Source organism: Budorcas taxicolor, chromosome 7 (genome assembly GCF_023091745.1).
Source record: "Budorcas taxicolor isolate Tak-1 chromosome 7, Takin1.1, whole genome shotgun sequence".
Lineage (NCBI taxonomy): Eukaryota > Metazoa > Chordata > Mammalia > Artiodactyla > Bovidae > Budorcas > Budorcas taxicolor.
This window is the reverse complement of record NC_068916.1, coordinates 40,777,554-40,791,393: the sequence shown is the minus strand read 5'-3', so window position 1 is coordinate 40,791,393 and position 13,840 is coordinate 40,777,554. Positions and strand designations below refer to the sequence as shown.

Below are 13,840 nucleotides of genomic sequence, written 5' to 3'. Positions count from 1 at the left end.
GGGATAGTTTGAACATTCTTTGGCATTGTCTTTCTTTGGAATTGGAATGAAAACTGACCTTTTCCGGTCCTGTGGCCACTGCTGAGTTTTCCAAATTTGCTGGCATATTGTGTGCAACACTTTCACAGCAGCATCTTTCAGGATTCCTGGATTGGAATAATCAATATTTTGAAAATGACTATGCTACTCAAAACAATCTACAGATTCACTGCAATCCCAAGCAAACTGCCAATGGCATTTTTCACAGAACTAGAAAAAAATTTCACAATTTTTGTGGAAACACAAAAGACCCTGAATAACTAGAGCAGTCTTGAAAAGAAAAACAGAGCTGGAGGAATCAGGCTGTCTGACTTCAGATTATACAAAAAAGCTACAGCTTTGTAATCAAAGCTGTTTATTACCAAACAGTAGGGTACTGGTCCAAAAATAGAAACGTAGATTTTTTTTTGAATGATGTAGAAAGCCCTACACACCTATGGCCATCTTATATTTGACAAATTGGGCAAAAATATACATTGGAGAAAAAACAACCTCTTCAATAAGTGGCACTGGAAAAACTGAACCGATATGTATAAAAAATGAAATTAGAACATCTCCTAACTCAATACATAAAAATAACCTCAAAATAGATTAAAATACCTAAATGTGAGGCTAGAATCTATAAATCTCTTAGAAGAAAGCAGGCAGAACACTCTGTGATGTATGACAGCAAGATGCTATTAGATCTGCATCCTAGAGTAACAGAAATAAAAACAAAAATAAACAAATGAGACCTAATTAAACATAAAAGTTTTTGCACAGCAAAGCAAACCATAAACAAGTAGAAAATACAACCCTCAGAATGGGAGAAAATATTTGCAAATGAAGCAACCGAAAAGAATTAATCTCCAAAATATACAAGTAGCTCATGCAGCTCAAAATCAAAAAACAAGCAACCCAATGAAAAACTGGGCCAAAGACCTAAAGAGACATTTCTCCAAAGAAAACATACAGATGACTGACAAACACATGAAAAGATTTCAACATTGTTCATTATTAGAGAAATGCAAATCAAAGCTAAAATGAGTTATCAACTTACACCAATCAGAATGGTAATCATCAAAAAATCTACAAACAGTAAATGCTGGAGAGGATGTAGACAAAAGGAAATCCTCTTGCACTCTTGGTGGAAAGGCAAATGGACACAAACACTATGGAGAATAGTATGGAGAGTCCTTAAAAAATTAAAAATAGAATTACCATATGACAGTAATCCCATTACTGGGCATATACCCTGAGAAAACCATAATTCAAAAAGACACATGCTTATTTAAAGCAATTATCCTTCATTTAAAAAATAAATTTTAAAAAAAGAGACACAGGCACCCCAATGTTCATTGCAGCACTATCTACAATAGTGACGATGTGGTAGCAATCTAGATGTCTATCAATAGAGGAACTGATAAAGAAGTTGTGGCACAAATACATAATGGACTATCACTCAGACATAAATGTAGGAGACAGGAAGAATAGAAGAAAAACAGGCCCCAGCAAGGGCTGCAGAAGGAATTTATAATTAATGATAAACTGGATGCTTTAAGGCATGAGACTCTTGGAACAAGTCCAGAGGGAACAGTTCATAATCTTGAAAACAGGATAGGATCCTGGGGTCAGAAAACAGACCCCAGACTGTTTTCCAACTGGAGTCTCAGAGTCACATTTTTTACATATCTGGAGGAAAATCTATAAATAAGAATATTAGTCTTAGTTACTGATTTGTTATTGATTACTGTTTCTTGGTTACTCAGTGGCTAATGATCACTTTGTTTTTGGCCCTGAAGGCCACAGGAGTTATGGCTTAACTCCCTGCACAATCCTTCCTTCACAGCTGAGAGTAAAATATAGCTGGCATGGATTCAGTTTCAGCACCTTCACCTTGGAGTGGTGATGGTCCCCTGATCCTCATCTTTTACTGGAAAAAGTTGGTTTAAAGCTCAACATTCAGAAAACAAAGATCACGGCATCCAGTCCCATCACTTCATGAGAAATAGATGGAGAAACAGTGGAAACAGTGTCAGACTTTATTTTTTTGGGCTCCAAAATCACTGCAGATGGTGATTGCAGCCATGAAATTAAAAGATGCTTACTCCTTGGAAGAAAAGTTATAACCAACCTAGATTCAAAAGCAGAGACATTACTTTGCCGACTAAGGTCCATCTAGTCAAGGCTATGGTTTTTCCTGTGGTAATGTATGGATGTGAGAGTCGGACTGTGAAGAAGGCTGAATGCCAAAGAATTGATGCATTTGAACTGTGGTGTTGGAGAAGACTCTTCAGAGTCCCTTGGACTGCAAGGAGATCCAACCAATCCATTCTGAAGGAGATCAACCCTAGGATTTCTTTGGAAGGAATGATGCTAAAGCTGAAACTCCAGTACTTTGGCCACCTCATGGGAAGAGTTGACTCACTGGAAAAGACTCTGATGCTGGGAGGGATTGGGGGCAGGAGGAGAAGGGGACGACAGAGGATGAGATGGCTGGATGGCATCACTGACTTGATGGACGTGAGTCTGAGTGAACTCTGGGAGTTGGTGATGCACAGGGAAGCCTGGCGTGCTGCGATTCATGGGGTCGCAAAGAGTCGGACACGACTGAGCGACTGAACTGAACTGAGCTGAACTGTGTCTTGTTTTTCATTCTCCCACCACATCTTACTTTCAGAAACCCTGCTTGTTGAGCCAGACTCAACACATAAAAAGGAACAAAATTTGGTCATTTGTAGATGAACTTAGAATCTGTCATACAGAGTGTGAAGTAAGTCAGGAAGAGAAAAGCAAATACCATATATTCATCTATTCATATATGTATATGGAAACTAAAAAATGGTACTAATGAACCTATTTTAGGACATGAATTGAGATGCAGGCATAGAGAATGGGCTTCTAGACACAATGGGGTAAGGAGAGGGTGGAACAAATTGAGAGGGTAGCATTGACATATATACACTACTATTTGTAAAACAGATAGCTAGAGACAAGCTGTTGTATAGCACAGGGAACTCATGGCGGGGGTGGGGGAGGGAGGCTCAGAATGGAGGGAATATATGTGTAAATACAGCTGGTTCAGGAGAAGGCAATGGCGACCCACTCCAGTACCCTTGCCTGGAAAATCCCATGGGTGGAGGAGCCTGATAGGCTGCAGTCCATGGGGTCGCTAAGAGTCAGACACGACTGAGCGACTTCACTTTCACTCTTCACTTTCATGCATTGGAGAAGGACATGGCAACCCACTCCAGTGTTCTTGCCTGGAGAATCCCAAGGACAGAGGAGCCTGGTGGGCTGCCGTCCCGTCTATGGGTCGCACAGAGTCGGACACGACTGAAGTGACTTAGCAGCAGCATAGCTGGTTCAAGTTGTTGTACAGCAGAAATTAACACAACAGTGTAAAACAATTATACTTCTATTTAAAACAATAAATTTAAAAAAATTTTAAGGTTTTGGTGCAAGGAATAAGACTTTATTCAAAAAACCAACAAAATATGATTATGGCCTAGTGCCCTAAAAAGCCAGCTCAACTCAGAGTAAAATCCAGGCTTCTTCTATGCTATGAGAAATACAGAAGCAGGAGGACCCAAGATTAAAGGGTACAGGTGTATTGCCTCCTGACCTTCAAGGGAAGCATAATCTTTCTTTGTTATTCACAAACCTGAATTTGTTTGTGAATAACAAAGTCTTTGTTGTTCACAAACCTGAATTTAAAAACTCCTGTGACTGAAAGGGAATAGAACCTAAAAAAGAATTTAAATATATATATATAGTATATATATATAATGGGCTCAGTTTGCTATATAGCAGAATCTAACACAGCATTGTAAATCAATTATACTTCAACAGCAAAATAATTTTTAAAAAGACTCCTATGAAACTTCAAGTTATTGGCAGTTATTTTACTTGACCTTCTTATCTCTTGCTATTTGCAAGGTTTCTAGACTAAAAGAGCATTTATCTACAAGAAGTAATGCTGTGTTACGCTTAGTCGTTCAGTCGTGTCCGACTCTTTGTGATCCCAGACTGTGGCCTGCCAGGCTCCTCTGTCCATGGGGATTCCCCAAGGAAGAATACTGGAGTGGGTTGCCATACCCTCCTCCAGGGGATCTTCCCAACTCAGGGATCCAACCCAGGTCTCCCACACTGAAGGCAGATTCTTTATTGTCTGAGGCACCAGGGAAACCCAAAAACACCGGAGTAAGTAGCCTATCCCTTCTCCAGGGGAATCTTCCCAACCCAGGATTTGAACGAGGGTTTCCCCTATTGTGGATGGATTCTTTGACAGCTGAGCTACCAGAGAAGTCCAAATGCATGCACATAGACAAGCAACTGTCAACAAAGAGAGCAAGAATACATGATGTAAAAAGGGCAGTGTTTTAAGTAAACAGTTTGGGGAAAACTGAATATCCACATGCAAAAGAATAAAATTGAAGCCCTAGCTAACACCATACACGTAAATAAACTAAGAATAGATTAAAGACTTACATGTTACTTCTGAAACTCCTAGAAGAAACATGAAGGAAAGCCTTCATGGCATTGGTCTTGGAGATGGGAAGCCCCAAGACATAATAGTCATCACTAAACTGGAACTGAGGTTTGGGAACTTTCTTAAGGAAACTAAATGAGTTATTTGAGTACAAGCAACATTTTTCTAATGTTTAACTCAACATGAAGGGCTAAAGTAAAAGAATACTTAGGTTAAAGAATGAGAAAGGCAATTTCCACACAGTGTTAATTCTTTCTCTGTTACATATGCTTAACAGTGAAGACATCCTCCCAGAACCCAGAGATACAGTTGAAGTGTGATTTTTTGCCTCAGAATGAAGTTAAGACTGAAAGGACACCAGTGATTCTACGCAATTTCTGGCCTCATGTCCAGTAGAAGTGTCACAAACCCACAAATAGAACCATCTGGAGGAAGTGCAGCCAGAGGGATAGTGAGGGAACGTCTTCCTAAATAGAGTGAATTTCTGTCCTATTTGAGAGTAAGTCCTTAAGTTACAGTGAAAAGGAAAAAGATGCTTACATGACCTGTTCGAAACTAGCCACTTATCTTTTTGTATCATGTGCCTTTCCTGCCCAATATATCAGAATCTTCTAGTGGAGACTAGAAGACGACCCTTGTCACCTTTGCACCCTTTTGTAGCAAACAGTTGCACACAGGTTTTGATGCCCTCTCACCCAAGCAAACAGACCCTGAGTCAACCCAAGCTCCCTTTGTGAACTCCCCAGTTTTCCCGCAGGGTCTCCTCACATGCTTAAGCATGCACAGTCTGGAAATGAAGCCACATCTCCCACAGGGATGGAAGCCAGTGGAGATGCTTCCCTTCCATCTATCAGGAAACTGATCTGAGATGCATTTCTGTGTGGGTGTTTTTTTCACATCAACCAGTTCTCTGATGCAAGTTGAATATCCTTACAATTTAATTGACACTATCTGCCAGGAGATAGTGTTAGATTTCACAAGTTAAAGAATAGGTCCCACAAGACTGCACCCTACTTCAGACACCAATTATAAGTCCACTTGTCTAATTATACCAGTTATAAATAGGAGGTTACCATGACTTCCTTCTCAGGTTTGATTAATTTGTTAGAATGGCTCACAGAATTCAGGAGAACACTTTAATCACTGAATTATTCATCCATCCCAAAGGATAATAAAGATTATAAATAAATACTCAGATAAAGAGATATACAAGGTGGAGCCAGATACGTCTCAAACATAGGAACTTCACCCTAATGGAGTTTGGGGTGTTCCACTCTCATAACACATGGATTTATTCTTGTTCACCAACCTGGAAACTCCAAAAAGCCTATACTTCTGAGTTTTTATGGAGGCCTCACAACAAAGGCATTGTTGATTAAATCTATGAACTTTAGTGATTGATTCAACCTCCATCCTCACTGTTCTCCCCTGAGTTCAGGGGGTTGGGTGGAGGATGGGAAGGGCAAAACTAAATTTTTCAATTCTATAATCACTTAGTCGTTTCCTCTGGGAATTAGCCCCAATCTAGTGGTTATTTCCAAAAGCCACCCCATTAACATAAACTCAGGTGTGGCTGAAAGGGGTTATTTTTTATTATTATTAATAGAAAATCACATCCATTTTATCTTTATTGCTCTAAAATCATTTTAGAAACTGGATTCTTTACCAGCTGAGCTACCAGAGAAATCTAGAAATAACTAAATATTATAACAAAAGATGTTTCTATAGGTCTAATAATTTAGGAAATTATAAAAGTTTGGGAAGTTATGTGCCAGTACCTATTATGGACTGGGAATGAAGACTTACACATATATCTCACTTTATATCAAAATATCCACAATTTCATACAGCTACCAGTTCCCTGCTAAATGGAACACTAATACCCTCAGTTCAGTTCAGTTCAGTTCAGTTCAGTAGCTCAGTCGTGTCCAACTCTGTGACCCCATGAATAGCAGCACGCCAGGCCTCCCTGTACCCATCACCAACTCCTGGAGTTCACTCAAACTCACGTCCATTGAGTCGGTGATGCCATCCAGCCATCTCATCTTCTGTCGTCCCCTTCTCCTCCTGCCCCCAATCCCTCCCAGCATCAGAGTCTTTTCCAATGAGTCAACTCCTCACATGAGGTGGCCAAAATACTGGAGTTTCAGCTTTAGCATCATTCTTTCCAAAGAACACCCAGGACTGATTTCCTTTAGGATGGACTGGTTGGATCTCCTTGCAGTCCAAGGGACTCTCAAGAGTCTTCTCCAACACCACAGTTCAAAAGCATCAGTTCTTCTGCACTCAGCTTTCTTCACAGTCCAACTCTCACATCCATACATGACCTCTGTGGTCATGTATGGATGTGAGAGTTGCCTTGACTAGACAGACCTTTGCTGGTAAAGTAATGTCTCTGCTTTTGAATATCCTATCTAGGTTGGTCATAACTTTCCTTCCAAGGAGTAAGCATCTTTTAATTTCATGGCTGCAGTCACCATCTGTAGTGATTTTGGAGCCCCCCAAATAAAGTCTGACACAGTTTCCACTGTTTCCCCATCTATTTCCCATGAAGTGATGGGACTGGATGCCATGATCTTCATTTTCTATGTTTCACATGTTTATAGACACTTTGAAATTTCCTTTAAGAAACTACCAATTTATTCTCTTACAACAACATGTAGAAAGGCAGAGTCTCACTATTGGATGAATGTTGAGCTTTAAGCCAACTTTTTCACTCTCCTCTTTCACTTTCATCAAGAGGCTTTTTAATTCCTCTTCACTTTCTGCCATAAGGGTGGTGTCATCTGCATATCTGAGGTTATTGATATTTCTCCCAGCAATCTTGATTCCAGCTTGTGCTTCTTCCAGCCCAGTGTTTCTCATGATGTACTCTGCATAGAAGTTAAATAAGCAGGGTGACAATATACAGCCTTGACGTACTCCTTTTCCTACTTGAAACCAGTCTGTTGTTCCATGTCCAGTTCTAACTGTTGCTTCTTGACCTGCATATAGGTTTCTCCTGGTCACGGCCAAACTCACCTCTGCCTTTGCCCTGCTTTCCCTTTAATTGATATTATAAGCCAGATATACTAGGCATCCTCTGTATTGCAGACACAGAGGATAAAGTGATTTCCCCAATCTCAGAAAACTCTACTGTCTTCCACTTGGGTTGGGACAATTGTTAGGACAATTGTTAGGAGCTAGATAGTTGGGTAAATTGTTAGGAGCTAGATAGTATCCAAAATATGAAGGTTAAAACCTGTAAATACACTCAGCATGGCAAGCTGCTTAGTCCAAGACAATAATAAAAGATTTGAGAAATCAACCCAGAATAGTGCAGACTCAGAACTTTCTGGCAAGTTCTTTCACTAAGTATTTTATAGATATTTTTTTTGTCAACATGTACTATGTACATGTATATTCATTTTTGAAGAAAGTGATGTTTCACATGTTTATAGACACTTTGAAATTTCCTTTAAGAAACTACCAATTTATTCTTTTACAACAACATGTAGAAAGGCATACGGTCTCACTATTGGATGGATTATACTAACATTGGATTCTGTAGATCATTTCAGTCTTTGCTTGTCTATCTTACCTGTTTATTTTGCAATATTTGATCATTAGTGAGTTTTAACACCTTTTGAAATGTTTTGGGGGCTATTTGTTCTTTTGCACTAAATTTTTTCCCTTATTTTCATTGTTGTTTTTGTTGTTCTTTTACTTTGCTTATTGATTTAAATGAACATTTTATATATGAATTTATTTCCCTTTGTAATTATAAGTGGTGAATAATTTTTCCAGTTAGATGTTACCTCTTTGGTATTTTTTGTTTATTTGTTTCCTTTATGGAATAAAAGTTTTAAATTTCATGTATTAAATTCCAACAATCATGTATTTATGCTTTCTTAAATTCATTATTTCATTTAATGAAATTAATTATAATTTTAATATGTTTTACACGTATAATCTGTTTTGGGGGGCTGGGGCTGTAAAACAAGGAAATGATGTCATCAATTTCATGACGTGTTCAAGTTTATCAAATAAGCAAGCCAATAGCGAGTATAGATTAGAACAAGACAGGACTAACAATCAAGCAGGATCTGTCTGGAAGACATGACAGAAGGTCTGGAGTTGCCATAACAGTAGAGTTTATACCTCTCTTTTTTGCACACAATTCTTTTATTTCTTTGGAAAATATTTCTTTATCTCACTGTTTACTAGTATTCACAGTAAGATGCACTGTTGTAACAGAAACCAACAATATAGTGACTCAAAGGAGATAAAGTTTATACAGGTGTAAGGTGCATCTCTGCTGTAGAAGATTGGCAACCATCGGTTGAAGAGCAAAGACTACTGACAAACAATAGATTTATTTGTTAACTGGCAATTAACCCTGTATATGAAATATAAACTTAGATGTGATCACCATCAGTTTGCTCTTAGACTCAGAAAGATCACTTGATGCTTGCTTAAATCATATACCCCTACAGCTCATCTAATCTGGAGTTCATGCTCCCATGGGCCAGAGGCTTTCTAAATGCAGAACCCAAAATATGAGATTTGTGCTGTCAAGAAAGAAAAAGAAAAAAATGTGTAGTCTTCATATTTAGAAAGACTGTTAATCAGTGTTAAAATATGATCATCATCATCTTACTCTTCTTCAGCATCTTTGTCATAATCACCATTATCACTAAATCAGACTTTATTTAAGTAAGGTTTCTGAATGGGTAGCTGTTCCCTTCTCCAGGGGATCTTCCCAACCCAGAGATTGAAACTAGGTCTCCCTCATTGCAGGCAGGAAGCCCTTCTGATATTAATAAAAGGGAAACAAAGACAAAAAATGATGGAATTGTATGCAATGAAGTTATTATATGCTTTAGTTAGAATTCTATTTTGAACCACATCTACAAACTGGAATCATATTTAATGGTGAACCTTGTTGACATGAAAGCCTTCATTATGGAAAAATGGCTTAGAGATATGTTTCTCTTTATAAAGGAAAGGGGTGCATTAAAGGAATTCAGCTATTCAAATTCTGTGTCATCATAATGAAGAACAATTTCTGTCTACATATAATTACTTAAACACCTTTAAGGACATCTTGGTAAAATACAGAGGTTTTAATATTTCTCTCCTATAGGTGGATTCTGTTTGCTAGCTTTGTGAAGCTGCGTTTGCTAGAATATATATTAGAGAAAGATGTGTTCACTAAAAATCAAATTATGGTTTTCATAAATCATTGAAAATGCTTGCAATCTTATCCTAATTGACTTTTATCGATCTTGATATACTTAACACTTCAGTTTTATTTTTTTTTTAATAGGTACATTAGAAGTGCTTATCAAGCTGTTTTCTTTCAGAAAAAATGAGCAAATATCATTTTGAATGATTAATTATTCTGTATGATTTATTTCAATATAGCATAAAATCTTGTTCTAAAACTGTTGTTTATATAAAGTGAAGTGAGTGACTGAAAGTCAATCAGTGGTGTCGACTCTTGGCTACCCCATGGACATCCATGGACATCCATGGAATTCTCCAGGCCAGAATACTGAAGTGGGTAGCCTTTCCCTTCTCCAGAGGACCTTCCCAAACCAGGGATCCACCCAGGTCTCCTGCATTGCAGGTGGGTTCTTTGCCAGCTGAGCCACTAAGGAAGCCCAAGAATACTGGAGTGGGTAGCCTATCACTTCTCCAGCGGATCTTCCCAACCCAGGAATTGAACCAGAGTCTCTTGCATTGCAGGTGGATTCTTTACCAACTGAGCTATCAGGGAAGCCCTGTTGTTTATACAGGCCCACACTAAATGCATTTGATGTACCAAAAGCTACCAAGAGATGGTATACAAAGCCTGGAATATACAAGTATAAATGTATCAAAACATTAGACAAAACAGTGAAAAAAATTCAGAGACTTTACAAGAGACACAAAAAAAGAAAAATTGAAACAAACTTCCTTTTACTTGGAGAAATCAAAAAATAAAAATAGTACTTTAGATGTAGGCTCACTTGTCCTCTTTATTTTCTGCAGTACCCAGTTAACTTCTGACAATTCAAAGAGAAAATCTGAGCAAAAAAAAAAAAAAAAAAGACAAATTTTATTTTGTCTGAGGAAACAACTATTTGAATATGTGGGAAAAACAAGAAATTGAGTATAAACCTAAAGAATTGAGGGTTTAAAAGTTAGATAAAGCTTATGCAAAGGTTAATTGAGACATATTTAATTTTATATAAGATTTTTGGAAAGTACTGATAGAGACTGTATTAGTCAGGGTTCTCAGAGAAAGAGAGCCAATAGGATATGTAGAGGTAGGGAGATTTATAGATCTTCAGATAGACAGATATTTAGAGAGGGGGTGAGAGAGAAAGAGAGATTATATATGTACATAAGAAAGAGAAATTAGGAATTGGCTCATGGGGTATAGGGGGCTGGCAAGTTTGAAATCTATAGAGCTAGCTGAAAACCCAGGAAAGAGGTGATGTTGTAACTAGAGTGCAAAGGCATTTTGGGAGCATAATTCCCTCTTCCTCTTCCTCTGGTGACCTCTTTCTAAGACCTTCAAGTGATCAGATAAGACCTATTCTATTTTAGGTACTATGACCTAGTCAAGTGGACACTTGTTAACACAAGTTAACCATCATAAAGACTAACTAGTTCCTGGAAATAGTTGACATTTTAATATTTTAAAACTTATTCAAAGTTTCTTATTTTCACTTTACACTGTCAAGTCTAGGAAAAAACAATGTGAAGCGAACTATGACTTGCCGTTAAATCTTGAATCACTTTTACTTCAGAAATGTCAAAAGTGAAAATGCATGAGTTGACAAAACACAGCTCTATTTTCATAATAATTAGTTTCATTGTCAGCATTGTCATCATCATCATCATAATTTGTCCTGGAAAATTCTTTTATATCAAGCAGTTGTGTTTCCCTTGTTTCCCAGACTCCTCCTGTCCATGTGCTAGCACACCACTATTCCCCTTCAATGACCCTCTGTTTTTGAATTATTGAAACTTGTATCCCTAATGCTTTCTCCAGTGAAGACATATGGCTTGCTTAGGAGCTTTTTCCAATAAAGACTCTTTAAGGAGGTGACTTTCAGACTTTTTTGTCCATGGTTCACAGTAAGACACATATTTAACAGACATACACACTCACACAATTGATTCACCTTACTCTGTGTGATCCTCTGAAATTTTCTAATCTATTTTATGTTAACTCACTTTTAAATGCTTGTTAAAATTCATTGAATTGATTTCATGATCAGTAAGGGACATATGACCTAATATTAAAAGAAATACTGCTCTAACTGAAGCAGCTACAAATTGCTTACACAAGACAGAAGAAGGCAAGCAATGGCCTGAAGAATCAACAGTATCATATCCATGGGGGTCAGAAAAATTCAGAAATAAAGGGTATATGAAATAGAACAAGTGTACCCCTAAATAGAACAAGTATACCCCTAAAAAAAGGAAAAGAAAGGGATGACAGGAAATGAGATGGTTGGATGACATCACCGATTCAATGGACATGAGTTTGAGCAAACTCCAAGAGATGGTGAAGGACAGGGAAGCCTGGTGAGCTACAATCCATGGGGTCTCAAAGACACACATGACTTGGTGACTGAACAACAACAAACACAAAATAATGGTCATTCTCTCTCACATACACACACACACAATCATATATGTCGTCATCACACATGTATTGTTCTGACATGATGCCTCCTTTCCTGTGTATCTGACCTGAAATTGACATTACAAATCTCTGGAATCAGAGTCACAAGTTAGCTGCAAAGAAACAATTACCTCCCTGTAAAACTCCACTGAGTAGTACATTATCCTTTGTGATTAGCTGGCATGTTATCTTTTGTAACTATAATAACTCTGTCATTTTGCAGAAAATAGAGGGTCTGTACATCTGCAAGCAAGGAAACAAGTTATTGAGTAAAGGGCCCCTGAAAGAGAGAAGACCCTGCTTTATAACATTTCAGCATTATACAAGGAATTGTGCATTGTTATTGTCCTGGAAAAGAGCAGTTTTCATGGGTGAAAGAACCTCAGGATGAGTACTGCCTGCCTACATCAGTGCCCTCCTGCATCCAACGGGCTGCAGTCTTTCCCAAGAACCTTCCGCATGGCCCACTTCACATCCTTGTTTCTCAGCGTGTAGATGAAGGGATTCAGAGTGGGGGTCACTAGGCAGTAGAAGAGGGTGAGAAACTTACCCTGGTCCTGGCTCGCTATATTCCCAGGTTGCATATACATGTAGATAATGCTGCTGTAGAAAAGAGATACCACAACCATGTGGGAGGAGCAGGTGTTAAAGGCCTTTTGCCTCCCTGCTGCAGACTGGATCCGCAGCACCGCAGCTGCAATATAACTGTAGGAGACAAGTATCATTGTGAGAGGCACAAGAACGATGGGAATGGCCAGGAAGAAAGCCAAGCCTTCAACCCAACTGGTGTCCACACAGGAGATTCGAATGATAGCAGGCATCTCACACACAAAGTGGTTGATGCGGCGGTGACCACACCTCCCCAGGGACATCGTCAGTGGGGACATCAAGATGGAGTTGGCAATCCCACTAAGCCATGCGAAGGCTGCCAGCTGCAGGCACAGCTGCGGGTGCATGATGGTCGTGTACTGAAGCGGCTTGCACACAGCCGCAAAGCGGTCATAGGCCATGACAGAGAGTAGAATGCATTCAATGCCCCCCACAGAGAGGAAGGCAAAGAGCTGGATGACACAACCCACATAGGTGATGGTTTTGTATGGGCCCCAGAGGTTGACCAACATCTGGGGAATGCTGCTGGTTGTGTAGCAGAGATCCAGGAGAGACAGGTTGCTGAGGAAGAAGTACAGAGGGGTATGCAGTTGAGGGTCCACCAGGGAGAGAAAGATGATCGTGGAGTTGCCAGCAACAGCCAGAAAGTAAAAGATCATGTTGACAGAAAACAGGACCATCTCCAGCTTCGGCCGGTCAGAGAACCCAAGCAAAATGAAATTTCCTCCAGAGCTCTCATTGTTTCTCTCCATCACCTTTGGCTTGATAAACCTATTTTAATATGTTTTCTATTATCCATACAGAAAAGGTGCATCTTATTTTATCCCCACAGTAAGAACGCTTTTTATTTTGATACCCACACTATTTAAATGGACTGTATTTCCAGCTGATTACTGGGAATTTCAGGGCAAGGCATTAAGTAAAGATGCGTGCGTGCATGCTAAGTCACTTCAGTCATGTCCGACTCTTTGTGACCCTATAAAGCTGACCATGCTTCCTTGTCCATGGGATTCTCCAGGCAAGAATACTGGAGTGGGTTGCCATGCCCTCCTCCAGGG

General features: G+C 39.0%; 1 protein-coding gene across 1 annotated transcript; it reads right to left on the bottom strand.

Moving 5' to 3' along the window:
* Positions 1-12,580: 12,580 nt before the first annotated feature.
* Positions 12,581-13,534, bottom strand: LOC128050982 (putative olfactory receptor 2W6). Its single transcript, XM_052643493.1, has one exon. The coding sequence runs from the start codon at positions 13,532-13,534 to the stop codon at positions 12,581-12,583; it is 954 nt and encodes a 317-aa protein (XP_052499453.1).
* Between the last annotated feature and the right edge of the window lie 306 nt (positions 13,535-13,840).

Excerpts from the sequence above, each read along its gene's own strand:
- LOC128050982 (XM_052643493.1), bottom strand. The coding sequence starts at position 13,534 with ATGGAGAGAAACAATGAGAGCTCTGGAGGAAATTTCATTTTGCTTGGG.